The sequence below is a fragment of the Vulpes lagopus genome, chromosome 12 (genome assembly GCF_018345385.1).
Source record: "Vulpes lagopus strain Blue_001 chromosome 12, ASM1834538v1, whole genome shotgun sequence".
NCBI lineage: Eukaryota > Metazoa > Chordata > Mammalia > Carnivora > Canidae > Vulpes > Vulpes lagopus.
The window spans coordinates 11,478,017-11,498,421 of NC_054835.1; the positions used below are offsets into that span (position 1 = coordinate 11,478,017).

The 20,405-nt window shown below is 56.1% G+C and overlaps 1 protein-coding gene across 4 annotated transcripts; it reads right to left on the reverse strand.

Annotated features, from left to right (window-relative positions):
* STKLD1 (serine/threonine kinase like domain containing 1) lies at nucleotides 1-20,379 on the reverse strand. 4 transcript variants are annotated; one of them, XM_041725911.1, is made up of 19 exons: nucleotides 20,147-20,379; nucleotides 19,676-19,837; nucleotides 18,356-18,442; nucleotides 16,068-16,112; nucleotides 14,706-14,780; nucleotides 13,070-13,171; nucleotides 10,941-11,011; nucleotides 10,055-10,170; nucleotides 8,721-8,839; nucleotides 7,786-7,949; nucleotides 7,036-7,166; nucleotides 5,963-6,046; nucleotides 4,474-4,590; nucleotides 4,051-4,191; nucleotides 3,185-3,313; nucleotides 2,465-2,593; nucleotides 2,268-2,396; nucleotides 695-774; nucleotides 1-388 (listed from the first exon to the last, which is right to left on the reverse strand). In XM_041725911.1, the coding sequence occupies exons 5-19, from the start codon at nucleotides 14,775-14,777 to the stop codon at nucleotides 299-301; spliced, it is 1,674 nt and encodes a 557-aa protein (XP_041581845.1). In that variant the 5' UTR covers nucleotides 14,778-14,780; nucleotides 16,068-16,112; nucleotides 18,356-18,442; nucleotides 19,676-19,837; nucleotides 20,147-20,379; the 3' UTR covers nucleotides 1-298. The 4 variants fall into 4 exon arrangements, with proteins under 4 accessions (XP_041581845.1, XP_041581846.1, XP_041581843.1 ...); XM_041725912.1 differs by lacking the exon at nucleotides 20,147-20,379 and adding an exon at nucleotides 19,929-19,949; XM_041725909.1 differs by lacking the exon at nucleotides 19,676-19,837.
* Between the last annotated feature and the right edge of the window lie 26 nt (nucleotides 20,380-20,405).

The following is a 20,405-nucleotide window of genomic DNA, read 5'->3' on the forward strand; positions in this document are numbered from 1 at the left end:
TCCCTCATTTAGGATGGCCCCAAAGGCCCGCTGTGTCCAGCTGCCTCCCTGAGCGGGCCAGGGCCAAGGCCTGTGTGCGCCTGCCAATCCAAGCCCGCAGAGCACCACCAGCCTGTCCTGTCCCTGGGACGCTTCCCCACCAGGCTCCGCCTTGGGCCTCATCCCCAAGAAAAGTGAAGTGACGTTGCCCCCCCAACCCTAAGGAAAACCATTCACTGGGCAGCTCCAGGAATGTACAAGGAAAGAAAGGACAGGAGAGAAGGGGCAGGGGGTGGGAGGCTTCGGGGGGCCTGCTGCCTCACGGCAGGCCTGACTCTCTTCCCGCGGAGCCTGGTGGCATGTTGGCCTCTAGGCTGAGGAGCACCGTCTCTGCATATGAAACCAGCTCCTGGGAAGAGACAACCAGCAGGCACTGTTGCTGTGGACACTCTGGGGGCCTAGGAGTAGGTATTTTTGTGATGATCTGCTTTTCAGTGGAGAGGTCTGAAAGTCTCCACCCTTTAGGTTTGGGGCATTTGGGCAGAGTCAGAGACATGAACTCACTACTAGGAGAGGAGTCATCAAAAACCACATATACAGATTTGAGTCTGTGCTACACAAAATCTCTCATTCTGAGCCACTGGATTCAGTGCCCCTGGGATCTGGCTGAGGGGCAGGTGGGAGCCCTGGCTTGTGGGTCCCTGCTGATACTCACCAGGCTGGAGGTGAAGCGCTCCTTGATCTCCTGGACCAGGGGCTGGATCCCATTGGACACCAGCTCAGGCAGGATCTCCTCTGTGGGCAGAGCAGAGGGTCCTTAGGTCAGGGCACAGCCAACCTGATACCCCCAACCCGGCCGGGGCACTTTGAGGAAGCCAGTGTGACAAGGCTGGGCCCATCTGGCTCAGGCTCGGTGTGCCCCACGCTCTGTCTCGGGGGCTCAGGAGCGGTGGGCATGGTGCCTGGCACCTAGTGAGTTCTCTTGACAGGATGTTGCAGTTCGGTTAGAGCTGGGAGGGGTGGTGGGGAGAGGGGGTTCTCACTGTAGGAAGCCAGGTGGGCCAGCAGCATACACACATTCTCTACCACCTCGGGGTCATCCTTGTGGAGCTCATAGGTCTCCTTGATGAGGTTGAGGCCGCTACTGCCCTCTGCTGCTACCACGTGCAGGGCTGCCAGCTCTGGAGGGAAGTGGGGTGACGGTGGTAGCGAGTTTTCAGGGTCATTGAGAAAACCCAACATGCTTAGGATAGCAGGGACCTCAGCCACTGGCAGGGGAGGCCAGTTTCCTGCCCCCAGGGACATCTGAGGCCGGCATGTCCCCACCTCCCTCTCCCAGCAAAAGGCTCCTGCCAGAGGGGTGGTCCCAGCCTGTGGGCACAAGAAGTGCTGGGACGCATTGCAGAGAGTGCCTAGAGGGTGGGTGCCAGGGGAGCCCCAAAGCTGCACGTACACCCTGTTAGGGTTAGACCAATTCCTGAGGGCTGGAGGCCTGGGGATCTGATGCTCAAGTCATCCCACTTGAGTGTCCCAGCCAATAGGGGGCAAAGCCCATTCTTTCCCAGACTGGTCCCAGGCTTGACCACCCCTCCTCCATTGCTAAGCCAGGTTCCTTTTGCCCTCAGGACCTCAGTAGCTGATACACACCTGCATTGGTAGGACCTCAGGCTGGGGAATGGGTCTGGAGCCCTGGGTGTCTAACCAGGAAGGAAGACCCTGCCCGAGTTCCTTGGAACCTCTCTCCCAGGAGTGAGGGTGGCTGTGCTCCCTTCCTAGGGCCCAGACAGTTTCAGGTTGAGAAGTGGACAGAGGCCTGGCTGGCTCTTGGCCCCCAGCCTAGCCTGGCCCACCCTGCACACCTGTCCTGGACCTTGGGGGGACTGAAGCACCCCTCACACACCAGCTGGCAACCCTGCCCAGTGCCCAGGCCCCAAATGTCTCTGAGGGGTTGTGGTGCCATGAAGCAGTCACAGTGCCAGGCGCTGTGCACCGAGTAACCAGCTGTTCTGTTAAGGAGGTGGGACCTGTCTCTTAGGGCGTTTGATAAGCTAAACTTACAGGATTACCTGCGCAGACCAAATATGTATTCATGAACAGGGAAAGACTATCAGTAGAGCATTAAGAAAAAAGTATATGACGAGTCTCCATGGAAACTTATGGATGAAGGGACTACAGATTGTTCTTTTTCTTGATTTTTCACATGTGTGTTTGCTTTGGGGTTGGTTGGACATGCTTTGTCAAGCTCTGCCCCTAGCTCCTAGTGGTACCCCATCCACAACCAGGCTCACCCGACATCTTTGCGAGTCTGGCCAGTCCCCGGTAGGCGTTGTTTACCAGTGGGACTCTGTCCTGGCACAGCTGGATGCTTTGCAGGAACAGTGCCACCACGTCTTCAAACTGGTGCTCCTCTATGCAACCTGCAGGGGGCCTCGTTCAGGCGTCGCGGCCTTGTGGGTGGGCCCCGCTTCTCAGCCCAGCTGCTCACCTAGCAGGGACAGCAGCCAGAAGACTGCACAGCCTGCTTCTGCCATCTCCACGTCCTTGGGGTAGGTGGCCAGCATCTCGGCAACGAGGGCTGGGGCTTTCTCCAAAGGGGTCTTGTCCACAATGATAGCTGGAACCAGGACGGGAGAGAGGAGGGAACACCTAGCTGCCAAGTGCCTGCTGTATACATGGCCCCACACCCCTCCTTCTCCCACCAAGAACAAGAGTCAAAGTTGATGGGGAGGTGGGGGGGAGGGGAAAGACTACCGGCCCGAAGGGTCTTGGGGAACTGTGCCCGCTGGGTGTGGGCAGCACTCTCTGGTTTCCTAGGCTCTTGGTGGCTGGAGCTCCCTTTCCCAGGGGAAACGCTCAGCTGGCTGCTGGGGAGACGGGGCCTGGAGGGGAGGATGCAGCACAGCCTGGGAGGGATGCTAATGCCCAGCTGCCTTCAGAGACCAGGGGCTGCCCAGGCCACCCCAGGATGGGTGGCAGTAAATGGACCCCCAGGGCAGGAGGCCCTGCTCCACTGGCTGCAGCCCACCCTCCAGCCCTCCTCCCCTCCTTGCTGTTCATCTGCTTCCCGGCTCACAGAAGAGCCTTTTGTGGGCCCTGGTCCTGAAGCATGGAAGGGGCGGCCGTGGAGGCCCTGAAGTCTCAGAGGTGATGAGGGAATGGCGAGGACAGCAGCCCCAGGCAGGAGAGCAGGAGGAGGGGCCCTCACCATCCACCAGCAGGGCCCAGAGCAGGCTCAGGCCATTGATGCACAGGTCCCTGTTCGTGGGGAAGGTGCTCAGGTGCTCCAGGATATGCTCAAACAGCCCAGCCTTCTGCAGCTTCTCTGAGGCTGATTCTGTGGGTGAGCCCTGCAATTAGGCTCATGGAGAACCCCCTCCTCCAGGAAGCCTTCCCTGTGCATCACCTCCCTCTGTTGTCCTTGCTCACATCAGGCCCATGCAGCCTGCGTGTCTGGGTGTCCACTCTGGGCTCATACCCAGTGTGGGGCCCCAAAGCCAGACAATGTGGTCTGTCCCTGGGGTCACCAGTCCCAGTATTGCCCATTCCTCCATGGGGCTGGAGCCGCACACAGCAGGCCTGGGACTCCTGCCTGATGGCTCTCATTGACACCTGCTGCTCTAACATGCCAGTTCATTGTGCCCCTGCTTAGCCCCCAGAGTGGGCTCCTGTCAGGTGTGGGGAGGAGCAGAGTGCTGGTGTCTCCCTGGCCACGGGCCTCCAGGTGAGTGTCCCTGGGCCCGAGGAGCTGGGTGGGAGCAAAGTAAGGTGTGTACGACCCACTGCCTGCCAGGCCAGTGGCCTCAGGAGCCCCAGTGCTCTGAGAAGTGGAGATGAACAAGGCGGGAGATGGCAGTGTGAAGCCCACACTGGTCCCTGGCACCTGGTTGATGTCTGCACATTTGTGGAGAACAATTGACCGTCACATGGAAGCTTTCCATCAAGAGAAGAAAAAGAGCAAGCATGTGGAACAGACCCACCAAAGGCAGTGCACCTGTGCCATGTGGGGAGCAGGCATAGTCCCCCCCACTGTGCCCTAGCCCTGGCTGAGTGGGGATGGCCAGGCGCACCCACCCTGGCTGGAGATGATGGCGAGCAGGCTGTAGACCATGACAAGGAGCGGCTCTGAATTGGGGTGGCTCTGCATGATGCTCAGAAGGACGGAGATGACGGAGCTGTCGCTCAGCACCTCGGCTGCTGGGTCCTGCGCCAGTGCTGCTCGGGCCAAGGGAAGGTTACCTCGCAAACTTGGGGATCGTGGGGCAGGTAACCTGTAGATGTGCTCCCTTCCTGATGGGGGGGCAGGGCCCCCACTTGGCACGGAGGAAGCCAAGGTCAGCCTTGTTCTGGAGCAGGTCCATGGAAGGGCTTGCTGTGTGACAGGGTGAAGGACAGAAAGGGCAGGCATCCACCCAGCCCACACAGTTGGTGAGTAAGTGGCACTATGCAGCTGGGTTGGGAACAGTATGCAGGGTCAACACACGGCTCAGCACCCACCTTGACCCAGGCTGCGCAGCAGCAGGGAGCAGGCATACAGCTGTATGTCGAGGATCCTCTCGTGCTGCTTCATGATGGCGACCAGCACCTCCACCACCTCCATGGGCCACGGCAGGCCTGCCAGGGCGGGGTACCAAGGTGAGCCTTGGCCTAGGGAGTGGGGTGGGCAGGAAGGGTGTACGGACCAGGCCAGGGAACCTGACAGTGCCGGGCGTCTCCAGGGCATCGCACCCGGGCCCCCAGACGGATGAGTAGGTGAGGAAAGAACATGCTCGATGAGCACTCACTATATGTCTGCCACGGGCATCTTCCAGCAGCTCTCTCAGGTGGAGCTTCCCATCACTCCCTTACAGGTGAACAAGCAGGGTCAGGAAGATGAAAGTACTTGCTCTGAACCCAGCTGGTCTGCCTCAAGCCTGTGGCCCTAACTGCCCTGAGTATGGGCATCTGTGTGTCTTGCGGACTTTCCTCTGCCACTGCCCAGGGGAGGGGGTGGGAGGCGGTGGCAGGTGGCTGAGGGTCCTGTCTCCTTCCCCACTGCTGCTTCGTTTGCCTCCCTTGGTCTCTGCACCCTGGAAGAGTGGGGAGCACAAGCTGTCCATCACAGGCTTGCAGTGAGAACAGCCAGAACAAGGACACTGGCACCTGCAGGCCCAGCTCAGCTAACCCGCCCCCAAATGAGGCTGGCTGGGGCGGGCATGGTGGCTCTGGGGCACAGTCTCCCAGCCTAGCTCCAGGAGAGGGGTCAAGGATGAAAAAGGGGGAAAGGCGAGTGGCCAGTGTGGGCCTCTGCCATCTCCGATGCCCCAGCCACAGGAGTAGACCCTCCGTGGAAGGACAGATGGACAGATGGGTAGATAGTTAGATGGGAAGAACTGATGGATGGATGGATGGATGGATGGATGGATGGATGGATGGATGGATGAGTAGAATATTCAGGCTGGTGAGGCAAGTTGAATGGAGAGATTTTATGAAACCCTATTTTGGCAAAATTTAAAAGATAGGAGTTGTCCTTGTTGGACAGTATGGGGAAGACAGTGTGTCCTGCACTCTTGATATGATAGGTGGGTAAGTTGGTCAGCAATCTGTGGTATCTGTGAAACTATGAAATGCTCACACCCTGAGCATCTAGGCACACATCCTATGCTCCGGGGTGGTCAGTACAGTACCATTTATAATCCTGGACAACTGGCAACGACTCAGCCATCGATAGAAATGGTGGGAGACGTGGGATCCTTACTCAGAATCCGTGGAAACCATGTGAAGTCTGGGGGCCCGTGTGCGATGCCCTGGAGACTCCCAAACAAACTGGGTACCGAGCCACCCCATCCCCCCTTTGCTGGGTAAAAGGGGTGACGTGAATTCCAGGTTGCCCATTCAAGCAGGTGGGGACATAAGGCTCAAAGGTGTAGGAGAGGTTGGTGTGAAGGGCCATACCGCAGGGTGTGCCCTGGAGCAGCTGGGGAAAGTGGGTACACGGGGTCTCTACCTAGCTGATTCTCAGGCATTCTTAGGAGCCTCTTCATGGCTCTGAGCTGGACTTCGGGTCTGCTGGAGAAGCTCTGCATCACCTCTGCAGGAGACAGGACAGCATGGGAGGAGCCTGGCTGGCTCAGGGACCCTCCAGAGGGCCGGGCACCTGGCACCTATCTGCAGGCACCACACTGCTCACACATCTATGTGACAGGGCATGAGTGGGGCTCTTACCACCCCCCCCCCACTTTGCAGGCCTAGCAGCCGGTCCAGAGTCAAACCCAAGCCCATCTTGGGGCCTCACTCATGGCTCAAGATGGCCAGAGCTCTCCCCTAAGCCCAGGTTCTTTCTGCTGCTCCTCTTGAGCCTCCCTGCAGGGCCTTTGGCCTTTGACTTATAACAAACGACTCCAGCCCCCAAAACAAGCTGCAGTGTCCAGCTGTGCACATTGGAGATCCCTTCCTCGTCCCACTTAGAACCCCTGCTCCACTCATGTCTGGGCACCGTGCACCTCGGAGCATCCCACAAATGGGCCCTGTGGTGCTCCTTCCTCCACATGAGCAAATGACTCATTCAAGGCCACTCATTCATGGGTGATGAGCTTCCACTGGCCTAGCTGCCTGCCTGCCTCCAAAGCCCTGGCCATGAGACCCAGCGAAACAGAAGCTAGGGCCTTGTGAGCATCCCCTCCCCAGACGTGGGGGCGGAGGTGGCAGATGCGGGGAGGGTCCCTGTCATAGGTGGCCAGGCAGGGAGCCACAGACGGAGAGGAGGGGCGAGCAAGGAGCTGGTCTCGGGCCGGAAGGTGGCCTCTAGACCCACCCCGAGACCCAAGACCTAGGGAGTGGCGGTTGTGTGGTCATGGTGCTGTGAGTTGTGAGGAACCCCTCGGCAGGGGCACTCAGTGGAGACATGGGGCTGTGTGGTGAGCGAGTAGGGTGCCAGGTCACTGGCAGCACCCTCAGTGGAGTTCGGAAGCCTTCTGACCCCCCTGGCCACATGTCAGGAGCAGTCCAGGGGCCTGGGTTTGGGGGGCAAGCACTGTCCCCCAGAGCTGAGACCCTCCCCCTTTGGATCCCTGCCATTACCTAAAATGCTGGCGATGTTGCTGTCCAGCAGCAGGTCAGTGATGAAGGCGGGCACCACCTGCTGGTGCAGGGTCACAGCTATGCTGGAAGACTGGAAGTTGCTGATCACGAAGGTGATGTGGATCACCTCCCTGGAGGGGAGGGGACACACCACTGGGCTCTGCTGGGCCCCTGCCCCCTCGCAGGCAGGCTGGCCAATGCAGGCCCGTCACCCTCCTGTTTGGGCCTCCACTAGGCAGCCCTTCTCCCACCATTGCCAGCACCCACAGCTGGCACCCCAGCAGCCCCACCTCCAGGAGGGGCCCCAGGCTTGCTCCCCAGGGCGGGGGTGGGGTGATGTTGGGCAGGGCTGAGGCGCCTGCACTTCCGCCTGTGTGTGCCCCTTCCTCCCTAAAATATATTGAAAAAACAGATTGTACAACTCTATTAGCATAAAGGTGAATCCAACCCAGGCTGGATTCACGGTCGTATGTTCCTTCTTTGCTTCTCATTTTAGGATAACATACAATTAGAACATCTTCCTGGCCCTCAGGGCCGTGTCTCCGTACCCGACGGAGAACCATCGGTTCTGCTGGCTCCAGGGCTCAAAGGTGTGCGTGCCAGGTCACCCGCAGCTGCAGTTCAGGATGCCCATGCTTGGAGAAGCCGGCAGTCCACGGATGAACCGGTGTGTTTGTGGCGTTAAAATGCCAGGTGGCAGGTACTCCGCCGGAGAGATGGCCAGAGAGAACCGCTGGCCCCTGAGCTCACCTGATTGTTATTCGCTCTGAGGGGTTGATCTGCAGCATCAAAGGCAAAAGTGACCCAAAGGTTTTTGCGTCGGGGATCTTCTTCTCCTCCATAGTCTTCAGGACGCCCTGCAGGCCGTCCGGGTGGCTCCTGATGGACTTCCGTAGAAGCAGGCCCTCTGCTCTCTGCACAGACACAACACTGCCCCGTTGGCCCAACCCAGTGGTGCCCCAGGGTGAGCCAGCAAGACGGCCAGATGCAGGAGGCTGGGGCCAGGAGGCTGCATAGCCACCTGGGGTCCCTGGGTGACAATAAACAGCCTCTGTGCGGTCAGGCCCACCGAGGTGCAATTTCCCGTGGCCTGCCTCCTGCCGGGGCCGCTGTGCACCTCAACTCACTTTCTCACCCATAACGAGGTAGGGAGAGCACAGGGATGGACCCCCCCTCCCCCACCCGTGAGGGCTAGCCCTGGGGCCTAAATGTCTCAACCATGGTCGTCATCACCATGCCAAGGGTGAGTGTGGGTGCCCCAGCAGTGGAGACAGGGGATGGGGTCCACACAGCAGCTGGGATGGGGCACAGGGGGTTGTCCACACAGCAGCCAGGATGGGGGGGGTCTGCACAGCAGCTGAGATGGGGCCAGGGGGTCCACACAGCAGCGGGGATAGGGCGGGAGGGTCTGCACAGCAGCTGGATGGGGCGGGGGGGGGGGTCCGCACAGCAGCTGGATAGGGCAGGAGGTCTGCACAGCAGCTGTATGCGGTGGGGGGGTCTGCAGAGCAGCTGGATGGAGCAGGGGTGGGGTGGGGTGGTCCTCACAGCCCCTTGGAGGCATAGAGCAAGGCAGGAGGATGCAGGTGGGGAGAGTGAGCCCCTTTGAGGCAAAGTAGGCAGGGCTGGCTTTTGGGGATGTGGGGTGTGGAGTCCGGGTGCATGGGGGACAGAAGGCAGCTCACATCTATGAAGGAGCAGCTGGCCATGTCAAGAATGATGCAGCCTAGGGACCAGATATCAGCTTTCTGGCTGAAGGAGAAGTCAAGGGCTTCGGGGGCCATCCAGGACTTCTGGAAAGGATCTGTAGGCAGAAGAAGGTGTCGGATGGGTGAGCCTGTGCCCCTGGGGGAGCGAGTGGCTCAGCAAGCGAGGGGAAGTAGGGAGCTGCTATCTATGGAGTCAAAGGAAGAGGGCCAGGTCTTCAGCCAGTGAGGCTGGCCCGGGCGGGCACGCACTCTTCAATGGGCCCAGGAAGGCGCAGATGCGGTCCAGAGGGGCATGTGCCAGGGAGGCTGGAACCTCTACCCTCTTCAAACACCTTGCTCCTCCAAAGGCCAGAACCCGGAGGCAAGATGCCAGCTGCCCCATACTAGTCCCTAAGCCTGAACCCCAGACAACGAGCCACAAGGGTGGGGCCATCAGTGTTAGTGCCTGACAGACCTCAGGCAGCCCCCTCTCTCTGGACCTTCCTTCCCCAGCCAAATAGCACAGGGTGGATTCCAGGGACCCCTGCCCCCCACACACGTCTAGGAGGTCTGCCCACATACCCATCCACCCACCCATCTGTCCGTCCATGCATCCATCCATCTACCCACCCATCTGTCCACCTGTCTGTCCGTCCATGCATCCATCCATCCACCCACCCATCTGTCTGTCCATGCATCTATCCATCTACCCACCCGTCCATCCACCTGCCTGTCCATCTGTGCATTCATCCATCCACCCACCCATCTGTCCACCTGTCTGTCCATCTGTGCATCCATCCATCCACCTGTCTGTCCATGCATCCATCTGTCCATTTATTCTGTGCACGTGGGACTCTGAAATTCTCAAGACAGTTACTCTCTGCTTTCTGACAGCTGGTATGGCTTCAAGCCCAGCTCCCTTTGCCCCATGTCTACCATCTCCTTGGTGACCTTTAGGACTCAGTAAGGTAATCTGGCTCTTACCAATGCCTGGCACCCACTAGCCCCCATCTCCTTCTGAGGCCGTTCTTCTCCTTCCATATGAAGATTAACATTTTCTGGGTGTCTCTTGAGCCCCACTTGCACCCGCCCCCCGGCCTGGGGTACTTCTGCTCAGTTATAACCTGGGAAAGGGGGTCCCTTTGGAGCCCACATAAGCCCATGGGGGTCTGTGGGGGCCTCCTGAGCAAGTGGAGGTTTGATGTTGCCTTGTTCCAGTTTGGGTCACTGCCTCTGGGCTCTAGGAGTGATTGACCCCACCCGGGTGACCACCCCCTACCCCCTGTTCCCTAGCCACTGCTGTCCAGCAGCCTGGGAGGACCCCTGGCCACCTTCCTCTGCGCGGATGTTCCATTTGGCTTTGTCTGTCATCATTGTGTTGGAGCTCAGGTCCTGTAATTTGCAGTGGTTGCTGCTGACAAGGACTATGTTGGAGGGCTTAAGATTCCTGAAACCAAAAGGCAGGACTTTGCTCTGGGGGCCGGCACCCCTCAATCCTCACACTCTGTGCCCCACCCCATCCAGCCCTGCTCCTCTCTCAACAACGCCCCCTTTGCAGCCCACTTTTTAAATAGCGTTTCCTACAGAAATAAAATATACTCGGTTATTTTAAGTGGCAAGACAATAAGCCAACTACAAATAGGAAGACACCCAATCCTGCAGCTTCTCCATTAACATCTCCTCCATTCCCTTCCACCTCTTGGGGGTGCATTTGTGTTGGGACCAGGTTCCCAACCATTTTGTAATGTTCACTGACATTAACACTAAGTTGGAAGCGTTGTCTTCACCCGGATGGTCCACGTGGTTCTCTGTCCTCCTGCAGGTCTGATACTCATCCAAACCAAAGCCACTCCCAGCGCCTTTGGACTATGGATGCCAGAGCGCGACTGAAGCCAGGCTGCAGGTGGGTCTAAAGCTCAGACCAGAGGCCACAGCACGCAGCCTAATCTCTTCCTCCGAGTGCTGTTATCTGGCTTCTTTCCCTGCACTTTAGAACCCACCTGCCCGGGTCAGTGTACACTGGACGGAGCTGGTGAATCACTGCAGGTGACGTGGAGGGGGTGGCATGCTCTTCAAGCCTGGGAGGTGCTCTGCGAAGGTGCTGCACTGACCCCAGCCACACCTCTCTCCCCCGGCCCTGCCCGGGGGGTACCGACGACCAAGGGGACTCAGTGCCCTCTGTCCCAAAGCAGCCTGCTCACCCCACCCCCTGGTCACCTGTGGACGATGTCTAACTGGTGCAGGTATTCCAGAGCGTCCAACACTTGGCCCAACATGTTCTGCATCCACTGCAGAAAAAGTGAGAGATGCCAGGATGCGAGGGGTCTCCCAGCAGCAGGACAGCGACCCCTCAAAGCAGCCTGCAAGGTCACAGCACATTCTCTCCTCACTTCTTAAAACAGGCCCACAGCTACAGAAAAGCTCAGAGCCAGTGCAAGACATTTGTACTTCAGGTTCCCTTCAGGCTAAAGTGTACGCAGCTCTCCAGACAGTACAGTCATCTCAGCCAGGGCCATGCCCCAGTTTCCAGACCCCACACTCCTGGTCTCCATGCCAGAGACACCCCAGCCTGTGCCCCACCCCTTGGGGCCAATGGGCCTTGTGGGTGTCAGAGATAATCGAAGCCTTTATTGTTGACTCTGGGCTTGCCTCTCTATGTCATCGGAATGAGAAGAGCTCTGACAAAGAACGTTCTGGAAACACTTTGTGTCAGACATGAGATCCATCTAGTTTCCAGCATAGTGATTTTCAAACCATGTTCCTAGGAACCCTAGATTCCACCCAGGCATGTCAGAGAGGGGCTGAGTGAACAGGACCCCAGGCTTCTTCCCACTCCACCTTCCACTAGTCCTCCCACACCCCTGATTACAGTAGCTTTGCCTTCCTTACTGGGTTTCTGAGAACATTTTGTGCTTGTAAGGGTTCTACCACTAACAAAGTTTGAAACCCACTAAGGGGAGAGCCTACCCTGAGGTCCGTGCTGGGAGGGGAGTTGCATGCCCCTCAGAAACCCTCAGGGGGGCAAGGTGGTGCACAGAGACCCACCCCTACCCCAGCAGAGGGGTGCTAAGAGCAAAAGCAGGTAGATCATAGGCCTAGTGTGAAAGCAGAAATGACCAAGGTCAAAAGACAACAGGAAAATATCTTCATGACCTTGGGGTAGAACAGGCTCTCACATGAGGTCAAAGGTGCTGTCAAATAAAGAAGCATTGCTAAACTGACTTTGTTATAATTAAGAAGTTCTTTTCATCAAGATATGGTTTAAAAAATGAACTGTCAAACCACAGTCTGGGAGAAGGCAGTCTGGATGCCCGCATCCATAATATGTGAACAAAACTTATAGACCAGTGAGAAAAGACAACCCCAATGTTTAAATGCACACAAGACTCGAACGACACAAAATCCAAATGGCTAAAAAGCACCATTAAATGGTGAATTTAATTCAAATGAAGGGGCGCCTGCGTGGCTTACTTGGTTAACCATCTGCCTTCAGCTCAGGTCATGATCCTGGGGTCCTGGGACCCAGCCCTGAATCAGGCTCCCTGCTTCTCTGCCTCCCTCTGCTACTCCCCCTGCTTGTGCTTTCACACTTGTACTCTTTCTCACGCGCACTCTGTCTTTCTCAAATAAATATTTTAAAAAGTAACTCAAATTAAAATGCAATTTTTAATTAAAATGAGAAAGACTGAAGTGTTGGCCAGGAAATAGGAACTGGAATGCTTACAAATTGTGCTGGGAGTAACCCCAAGTGAACCAAATGATCCTGGAAATTGGAAGATCTACTAAAGCTACACATACACCTGCTCTATGACCCAGCAACTGCACACCTAGGGATGCATCCAGAAAGGATGCGCACACCCAGCAGTGTTCATGGCAACTCTGTTCATGAGTCCCCAGAAACAGGCTGCACGCTCACAGCACTAGGCTGTGCACAGACTAGGGGCACGCAGCCCCGGCAGGGATGATTTCCTGATACACTCGTGCACGAAATCCGACACAAATGATGACATGTGTGTGAGTCCAGTGCTGGGAACTTCAGGGCAGGTAGAAGGACCTTTGGAGGCAGAAACCCAACCGCAGACATGGACAGGGACCTCTGGAGTGTTCTGCATCTCGATCTGCAGGAGGTTATATGAGTGTATGCCCAGGTACAGTGCACCAAGCAGTGCACTTAAGTCTTGCGCACTTTATACTATGCACACACTTCCACAGGTAAATATAAGAAAAAATAAGCCAGACTCCAGTAACGTCTACCTTGCCCTCTGCCCCCCTGGCCCCCGAGTAAGCCTGGGACATACAAGACCCAGGTGGTCCCCAGGCCTGGTGTCCTAGAGAGCCTGTCTTACCTCAGAGTCAATGATTGTCCTTGTCTCCCTCTTCTTCTGGATAATCTCCTGGAAGCTTCCATCGTTATAGTCCATCACCAGGCAGAGGAACAGAGAGGAGATCTGGTGGGGACATGAAGCCTTAGCCGGATGCCGCGGTCCTGGCCCCCAGAAGCCCAGGTTACCTGCTCCAGGGCCTCCCTCCACTGGGCTACCCTCTGTGGTGGTTTTGGAAGCACTACCAGCGGTGAGGTAGGAGCGCCCCTCAAGAGTGGCTCCTGAGGTGCTCAGCCTCTGGCTCATCTGTCCTCTCCTCTGCCTCCACCCCAGCTCCATCTACACTAAGCCCCTCAGATGTTTCTGAGAGCAGCCTGGACCTCTGGGGCTTCTGGCCACCATGCCTGGGACCCCGTCGCTTCCCAGGGTAACTATTCATTCTTCAGGGCTCAGCGTTCCGTCTCCTCCCCCAGAGGCGCTGGCCCTGGATGGAATTCCAGGAGACCAGGTCAGGAGCCTCAACTCAGGGCTCGCAGCGGACCCTGCTGCTTCTTCCATGGTGAAATGTCTTCTTGGCTTTTCTGTGCCTCCTTGAGAGTGTTATGGGTGCTCAGAAAATACCCGGGGTGCACACAGAGATGGCCCCTCCCTACGGCTTTCCTTAGGGTCCAGCTGAAGAGGGAGAACGTGTACGAGGGGACCCTCCACTCCTGCTCAAACCCTTGGCTGTGCACCCCAGACAAGGATGCTAATGTAGAGCTCCCATGATGGGCCAACACTGGCCAAGAAGCCCTGCCGCCTCTCTTCACCTCTAGGCTGCCTGCACTGCCCCAGCTAGACCTCCCCCTGCATCTCAGGCCCGTTTGGAATAATTTGCTACATTGCTACTTTCTGGATCCCTGTAAAGACAAGTCATACAGCCTATGGGGTGAAGCATAGGGCATGGGGGCTTTACAACATCCTGGTTTGAATCCCACCACTTAGCTGTATTTGTTTGTTTTGTTATTTTTCCCCACTCAGCTGTCACTGGCTGTGTGGTCTTAGAGAGCTCCTTAACCTCTCTGAGCCCCAGGGAAATGAGGATAGTACTTCCAACCCTGCAGATCTCCCGGGGGTCTGAGGATAACCATGCAGCTTTAATAAGCTACGGGAGCTGCAGAAGTCGGGGGTCCAGGGACCCGGGACAATTTGATGGCACGTAAGGGGGAAAAGTGGGGACTGGCTTCCTAAGGGCTGCTCCTTCTACAAAAGTCAAAAGCTCCACCTTCAGAGGGCAGACTAGACTCCCTGAGCCTCGGGCTGCAGAATGAGCTCAGAGGCTGAACGCACATGGCACTGGCATCAGGCTGCCAGGCCTCTCCTCCTGGCTGGGCCAAGGGGTGGGTGGGTAACCAGGACGGACATCTTTCTCTTAGCTTCTATTTCTTCTTTAAAGTCGTACACCAACCCCCCTAGGCTGAGACTATTGGAGGTTCATGTGAGATGACCCCCAGAGAGCCCCCGGGGGCCCCAGGAAGTGCTGAGTCAGGGGCAGCCACATTTAGAGTCACGGTCACAACTGCTCAGGGGGTTAACAGTGCTGGGGTGCCCTGTGCTCAGCTCGCTTGGTCCTGCGGGCACTGAATGCCAGCCGAGCCCAAAGGCATGGGCTCTGACCCACCTCACTGTTCCACATGATGAACAGCTCCTGGTATATGGAGATGTGGGCGTGCCGGAGCTTCAGCAGCGGCATCAGCTGTGGGGAGAGAGCAGAGGAAGTAGAAGATGTTCCAGAAACACCGCTTCTCAGCTAGTGCTTCTAGGTCAGGCCTCCCAGCCCAAACACAAGCTCCTGTTCGAACAGGGCTGTGGGGTAAGCATGAGGAGGGCGTGCAGCCTTGTGCTTCAGAGCCAGACAGTCCGGTGGGGGGCCCATCTCTCCAGCCTGTGCCAACTGTGTTGTGTGACTGAGCAGAGGCTTCTCAACCTCTCTGAGCCTCTGGCCTCATCTGAAAATGGCAGTGACTGTGGTATCTGCTTCACAGGGGAGTCGAGAAGGCTAACGGGAGCTGGTGCAGGCAAAGTGCCCGACACAGAGGAAAGAAATCATGGTCAGGAGCATCTGGAGAAGGTGCCCTTGTGCCCAGCTGGCTTCCTGGGTGCGCACACTTGAGGCCCCAGGCCCCGCTCCTGGTTGGAGGTGCTTGGAGGACGCACAGAGTCGGGCTGCAGCAACGGCTGCAGAGGCCACCGGGAGCCAAGGGCACGGTCACCGCTGGGGGCAGGCTGGCTGCGAGAGCCCGTCGCCTTGTGGGCTGGGAAAGGGAACAGGGAGGCACACAGCCGTGATAAGTGGGGAGAGTCTACCACTGTCTCTCCACTTTGTCAGGATGCAGCCTGGGTCCCTCCCTGTATAGCAGTCACACTGTGGACCGGACAGCCATTTGTGGGCAAAGCTCAGAAGCCGGGGATTCTGGGAAGAAGGCAAACAAGTAACCATTAAATAGGAGGGTCATGTTTGCTTCCTGGGAGATTTGAAGGAAGCAAAGAAAAACTACTCCAAACCTTTGTCCAGCAAATCCAAGTGCACGCAGCTGGCATTGCTGTTACTATAAATCAGGATGTTCTTGTTGGTTCTGACTGGCAGATTGAAGGAATATAAAAGAATGTACATTTTCTTTGGTAGACAATTCTGTACTTCCCAAATTTTCTGCTGTGACTAATATTTTTATAATTGAAGGAACAATATTTTAAAAGATGGCTTGTGGTAGATTAGCCTGGGGATCCAGCCAGCATTGGAACTTTATCATCTCTGAGAACCTGTATTCTAAGCTGTCTGCACCTTGATTTATAAATGAATGTTTTGGGTGCAGACTCCTTTTGTGACCTGGGGGATTCTGGCTTCATAGAATAGGGCAAGAACTGGTTCTGACCCTCCATGCCTCCACCAAGGCTTCTATCCAGTCATCCTACAGGAGAGGATGGGACCATCTCTGTGTGTTCTGCTTCATGTCCTTTAGAGAGAAACTACCCAGTGAATTACCTCCTCCAGGGCCTTGTTGGCATGATGCTCATCAATACATTCCACCTGTAGGGGTGCAAGAGCACTAACTCAGTGAACATGTAGTCAGCCCATCACCACCACCACCATCATCACCATCATCACCATCCCCACAATCACCATTATCAACATCACCATCAATATCACCACTATCTCCATCAGCATCATCACCTTCACCACCATCACCACCAATCATCATCACCTTCATCATCATCACCTTCACCACCATCACCACCAATCATCATCACCTTCACCACCATCATTACCAATCACCATCACCTTCATCATCACCACCAATCATCATCACCTTCACCACCATCACCATCACCACCACCATCATCACCATCACCACCACCATCATTCACAGGGATGCCAGGCTTCTACCACATGGCACCAGATGAGGCCATGCTTTGGGCAATGAGAACATCTTTGGTCCTGTTGCAAGGATAAGTTTGGGATAGCAAACTGTAAACTCTGAGCAATCATTAGAGGATCCATTCTCAGACCATCTTGAAAGCAGGAAAGAAAAAAATGTGTTGCCCCTAGAGCCAAACAGCTCTGTTCTGGTTGGCAAAGCATCAACCTCACCACTTCATTCCTTACCCCAATTGGGAACACTGTCCCTGTCCCTGAATGTGGGGCAGTGAGGGAATGTGAGAGAGAAAGGGTGGTGGGTGGGAAGGGGAGCATCAAGCATCCAGTCTCTGACATATTTGGTGGCATAGACTGCAGGTGCATCTTAGCACCACATCTACTACCAGACCCTCCCCCAGAGCTTTTGCTCATAAGACTTCCAAACAATGAACTCTTGTAGTTGAGGGTGATCGTAGATGAAAATGCAGAGATGGTGGCTCATTCCCAGATCCTCACAGACCCCAGACACAGCAGCACTGCGGGTCTGTCTTCCCTTCCTCCTGTTCCAGGACTCGTGCTTATAGGTGAATCTAGCCAAAACATACCGAAAGCCCTCAGAATGTCACATCTTTTGACCTACAGGCCCGACCCCTAGGAATTTATCCCAAAGGATATAATGGATCCTCAAAAATTTTGCTTATCAGAGTTGTTTATAAAGAGTGAAACATCAAGAACAGGCTAAGTGCTTATCATACACAAGGGGATGGTTGGGTCAGTGGCAGCATATGGAGCGGATGGGGTCACACAGCCACCAGAGCCAATAAAGGAGGAAGCTGTGTCAGTGGCATGAAATGGTGTTTGCCATATGCTAAGTGGGAAAAGGTACATTATCAACCTCTGTGGTGTTCTTGTCAAAACAAAGTTTATAAATGCTTAGGGAAAAGATTAGAAGGAGACACAAATCCCTATCTGCAGCCAATCCCCATCTTTATTTAATTAATTTATTTTTTAATAAGAAAGACTGACTGGCTTTTTAAAAAGCTCCTTGATTGCCCAGAAGGCAGTGGGCTCCTGCCCCACTGGCCCATGACACAATGGGGCCGGCCCCACAGCCAGCCCGCCATGGGCCCCATGGAGTGGGAGGAAGGTAAGGACTCTGGGCCCAGGCTCCTGGCGTAGAGGCTGCTGAGTGGCTCCACAGGCAAGAGGCCTGGCTTCACAGAAGCGACCCCAGCAGCTGATGCCAACAAGGCTCTTCCATGTGCACAGCCACCCCCAATCCCATGGTCTACCAGCCAGCGCCGGGCACCACAAGGGGATACCAAGGACTCTTTTATGGCAGTTCTCTTCTCCCACTCACTCTGTTCACCTGGACAACCCTGACTCGGATGCACAAAGGGCTGTCTCCCTGCAGGTCCGTACCCCATCCTGCCATGCCAGTCCTGCCCTTAGCCTCCAGTGACCTTGGGCAAGTCCCTGCCCACCCCTCCTCCACCCTGGTTGTGGCTCCCCTTTGGTAAAATGGTGGCCCCGCTGAGGTAGCCTGAGTTCAAATCCTCTTGGGAGTTGTGTGACATTGGCTAGCCTGCAGCCTCCCCAAGTCTCCCTATCCCAGCTTTGCAGGGCTGGTGGGAGATTAATATGAGCCTGGCACGAAGCACCTGAATAAACCATAGGGATAGTTGCTGTTGTCATTGAAGGACAAATGAGCATTCCTTCTCCAACCAGGTGAGAGAGTCAGATGTGCCAGGAAGCCTGAGGAGCCTCATGCCACCGCCATGTCTACCCTTGACTGGATTTGCCTCTGTGACTGCTGGTGGAGAGGAACCAGTTGTCACGCCAGGAAACCTTTCCCTAACATGGGGATGATGCGTGTATGTTTGGGGGGGACCACCCACACAGGAGCCACCTCTTACCTGCTTTATCACGTGCTTTACTTTGTTTTTTGTTTCTTCTACCACCAGGTTCACCCCCAAGGCCCCAGGACTCAGCCGGCCCAAAATCTACCAGCAAGAGAAAGAGCAGCTTTCAGGAAACGCACAGGCTATTGACTTTTCAAAGTATGCTTAGCCCCGACACCTTTTCTGGCCCCAATTTCTCCTGCAGGCCAGGAGAACAAGCATCTCCACCACATTTTTCAGAGCAGGAAATGCCCAGAAGGTTGAGGAACCCAAGCCCATCTCTCGGGTGCCAATTCTGGACCTCTTTCCACCCTATACCCTTCTCCAATCTGCAGCAGGGACCAGTGGGCACCCAAGAGCCAGCACCTCCCTGGGGCAGAGCTTTATTCACTCTGTTCCCCTATTCCCCCAGCTTCCAGCACCCACCTCCAAACTGAGCATCCAAACAAACAAACTAAATGGTCTATAATTGGTGCATAGTCACAGCCATGAGTGGCCTGGCACTGGGCCAAGCACTTTACAGCCACCGCCTGTGAGCAGCACTATTGCTATCGCCATTGTTCACACCGAGGAAACTGAGGCACACAGGGACCGAGGTCCTTGTGTCTGAGGCTATAGTGCTAATAAGTTAGATGGCCTGGATTGGACTGGAACTGTGGGGTCTGACTCCAGAGCCTGTGCTTTGGACCAAACCCCCAGAGAGACAGCTGCCATGTCAGAACTCTGTGCAGAGAGCCCATGGGCCATGGGGTGGGGTGGCTGCTGGGATTACTTCTGTGGGAGGATGGAGGAAGCCTGGCAAGATACAGGGAGTGGACGCAGGAGATGGAACCCTGAGTCTAGGGGCTCTCAGAGTCGGGCAAGTCTTGGATTCTGCAGTCCGAATCCTGCTTAGGGAATTTTGGGGACCACGTCCTGAGCAGCGTAAGCCAGTCTAAGAATGCACATACCTTGGCCCTCTTAAGCGGCAGGCTAAACAGTAAAACACACTTGTATCTCAGATAGGGTCTGTCGTTATTTTTTCCTGCAAAGGTCACTTTGCCTTTAAAATTCACTGGGCCCTAGAAACTTGTCTCCTTTACCACCAGCTGACTCCTGGGAGTCCTCCCATACAAATGGAGTGCTCACAAAGTGAGAAAAAAACCAATCTACAGATTGTTTTCAAATTAATGACATTTTTACAAAGACTGAATCTTACACTTGATAAAGTTGACATTATGTATAGAAGCAGTTAAACATTCATTCATTTTTATTTTGCAGCTTTCCTTTTGTTTTATGAATTTTTCAAGTCTCATACATTGCCATAGGCCCTGGAAAAGGCTAAAGTCCTCCTACCCAGGACTACTGATGGGCTGTATTAGGAGTATGGGGGCTCCTGATACTGAATTTTGGACGCTTTACGGTGTCCTGGGGACCCATGAGTGGGAGAGGTGGAGCTCTTTGCCTTCAGCTATTCAGACAGACGGGGATGGCCAGTCCTTCATTTCACCCATCATTCTAGAGAGGGGAAAACAGGCTCAGAGACCAAAGGGCAGCCAGGAGGTCACCTCCGAAGGTAGCCGAGGTCACCCTAGCGCTGATGGCTCACCCTGGCCCTCTCCAGGGGCTGTGACCCGTAGACCAGTAGGCGGGTGGGGAGGTGGGAGCGGGTGCGTGTCCAGGTCCCCGGGAGGCTGTGGGCTGTGACCCGGCTGTGACCGGTAAACCAGTCGGGGGCGGGGAGGTGGCGGGGTCCAGGTTCCTGGCTCGCACCAAACTGGCGCGTACTCGTCGCCCCTGCCCCCCCGCCAGGGAACAACTCGGCACCTGGTACTTCTCCATAGCGGCTGCAGCGGGCGGGGGGAGACTCCCAGCCTCGTCTCCCTCCGCGGGGCGCCGCGGCTGCGCCGCCCCCCGGGCCGGCGCGCGGACCCTCCACTGAGCACGCGCAGTAGAGACGGCGTCCGGCCGAGCGGCCCAGCCCCCACCCCGGGGGCGACCGTCAGCCCAGCCCCGGGCTCCGCCCACGCCCCTCCCGCGGGACCACCCTCCCCGCCCCGCGGCCTCCAAGCGCGCCACGGGCGGG

Bases quoted from the DNA above. Each gene is read 5' to 3' on its own strand.
- STKLD1 (XM_041725909.1), bottom strand. The intron at 4,192-4,473 runs GTGGGTGCTGAG...TGGCCCGAGCAG, and splicing joins GCTGCGCAGCCTGGGTCAAG to CACTGGCGCAGGACCCAGCA. The intron at 3,314-4,050 runs GTGGGTGCGCCT...GCTCACCCACAG, and splicing joins CGCCATCATCTCCAGCCAGG to AATCAGCCTCAGAGAAGCTG.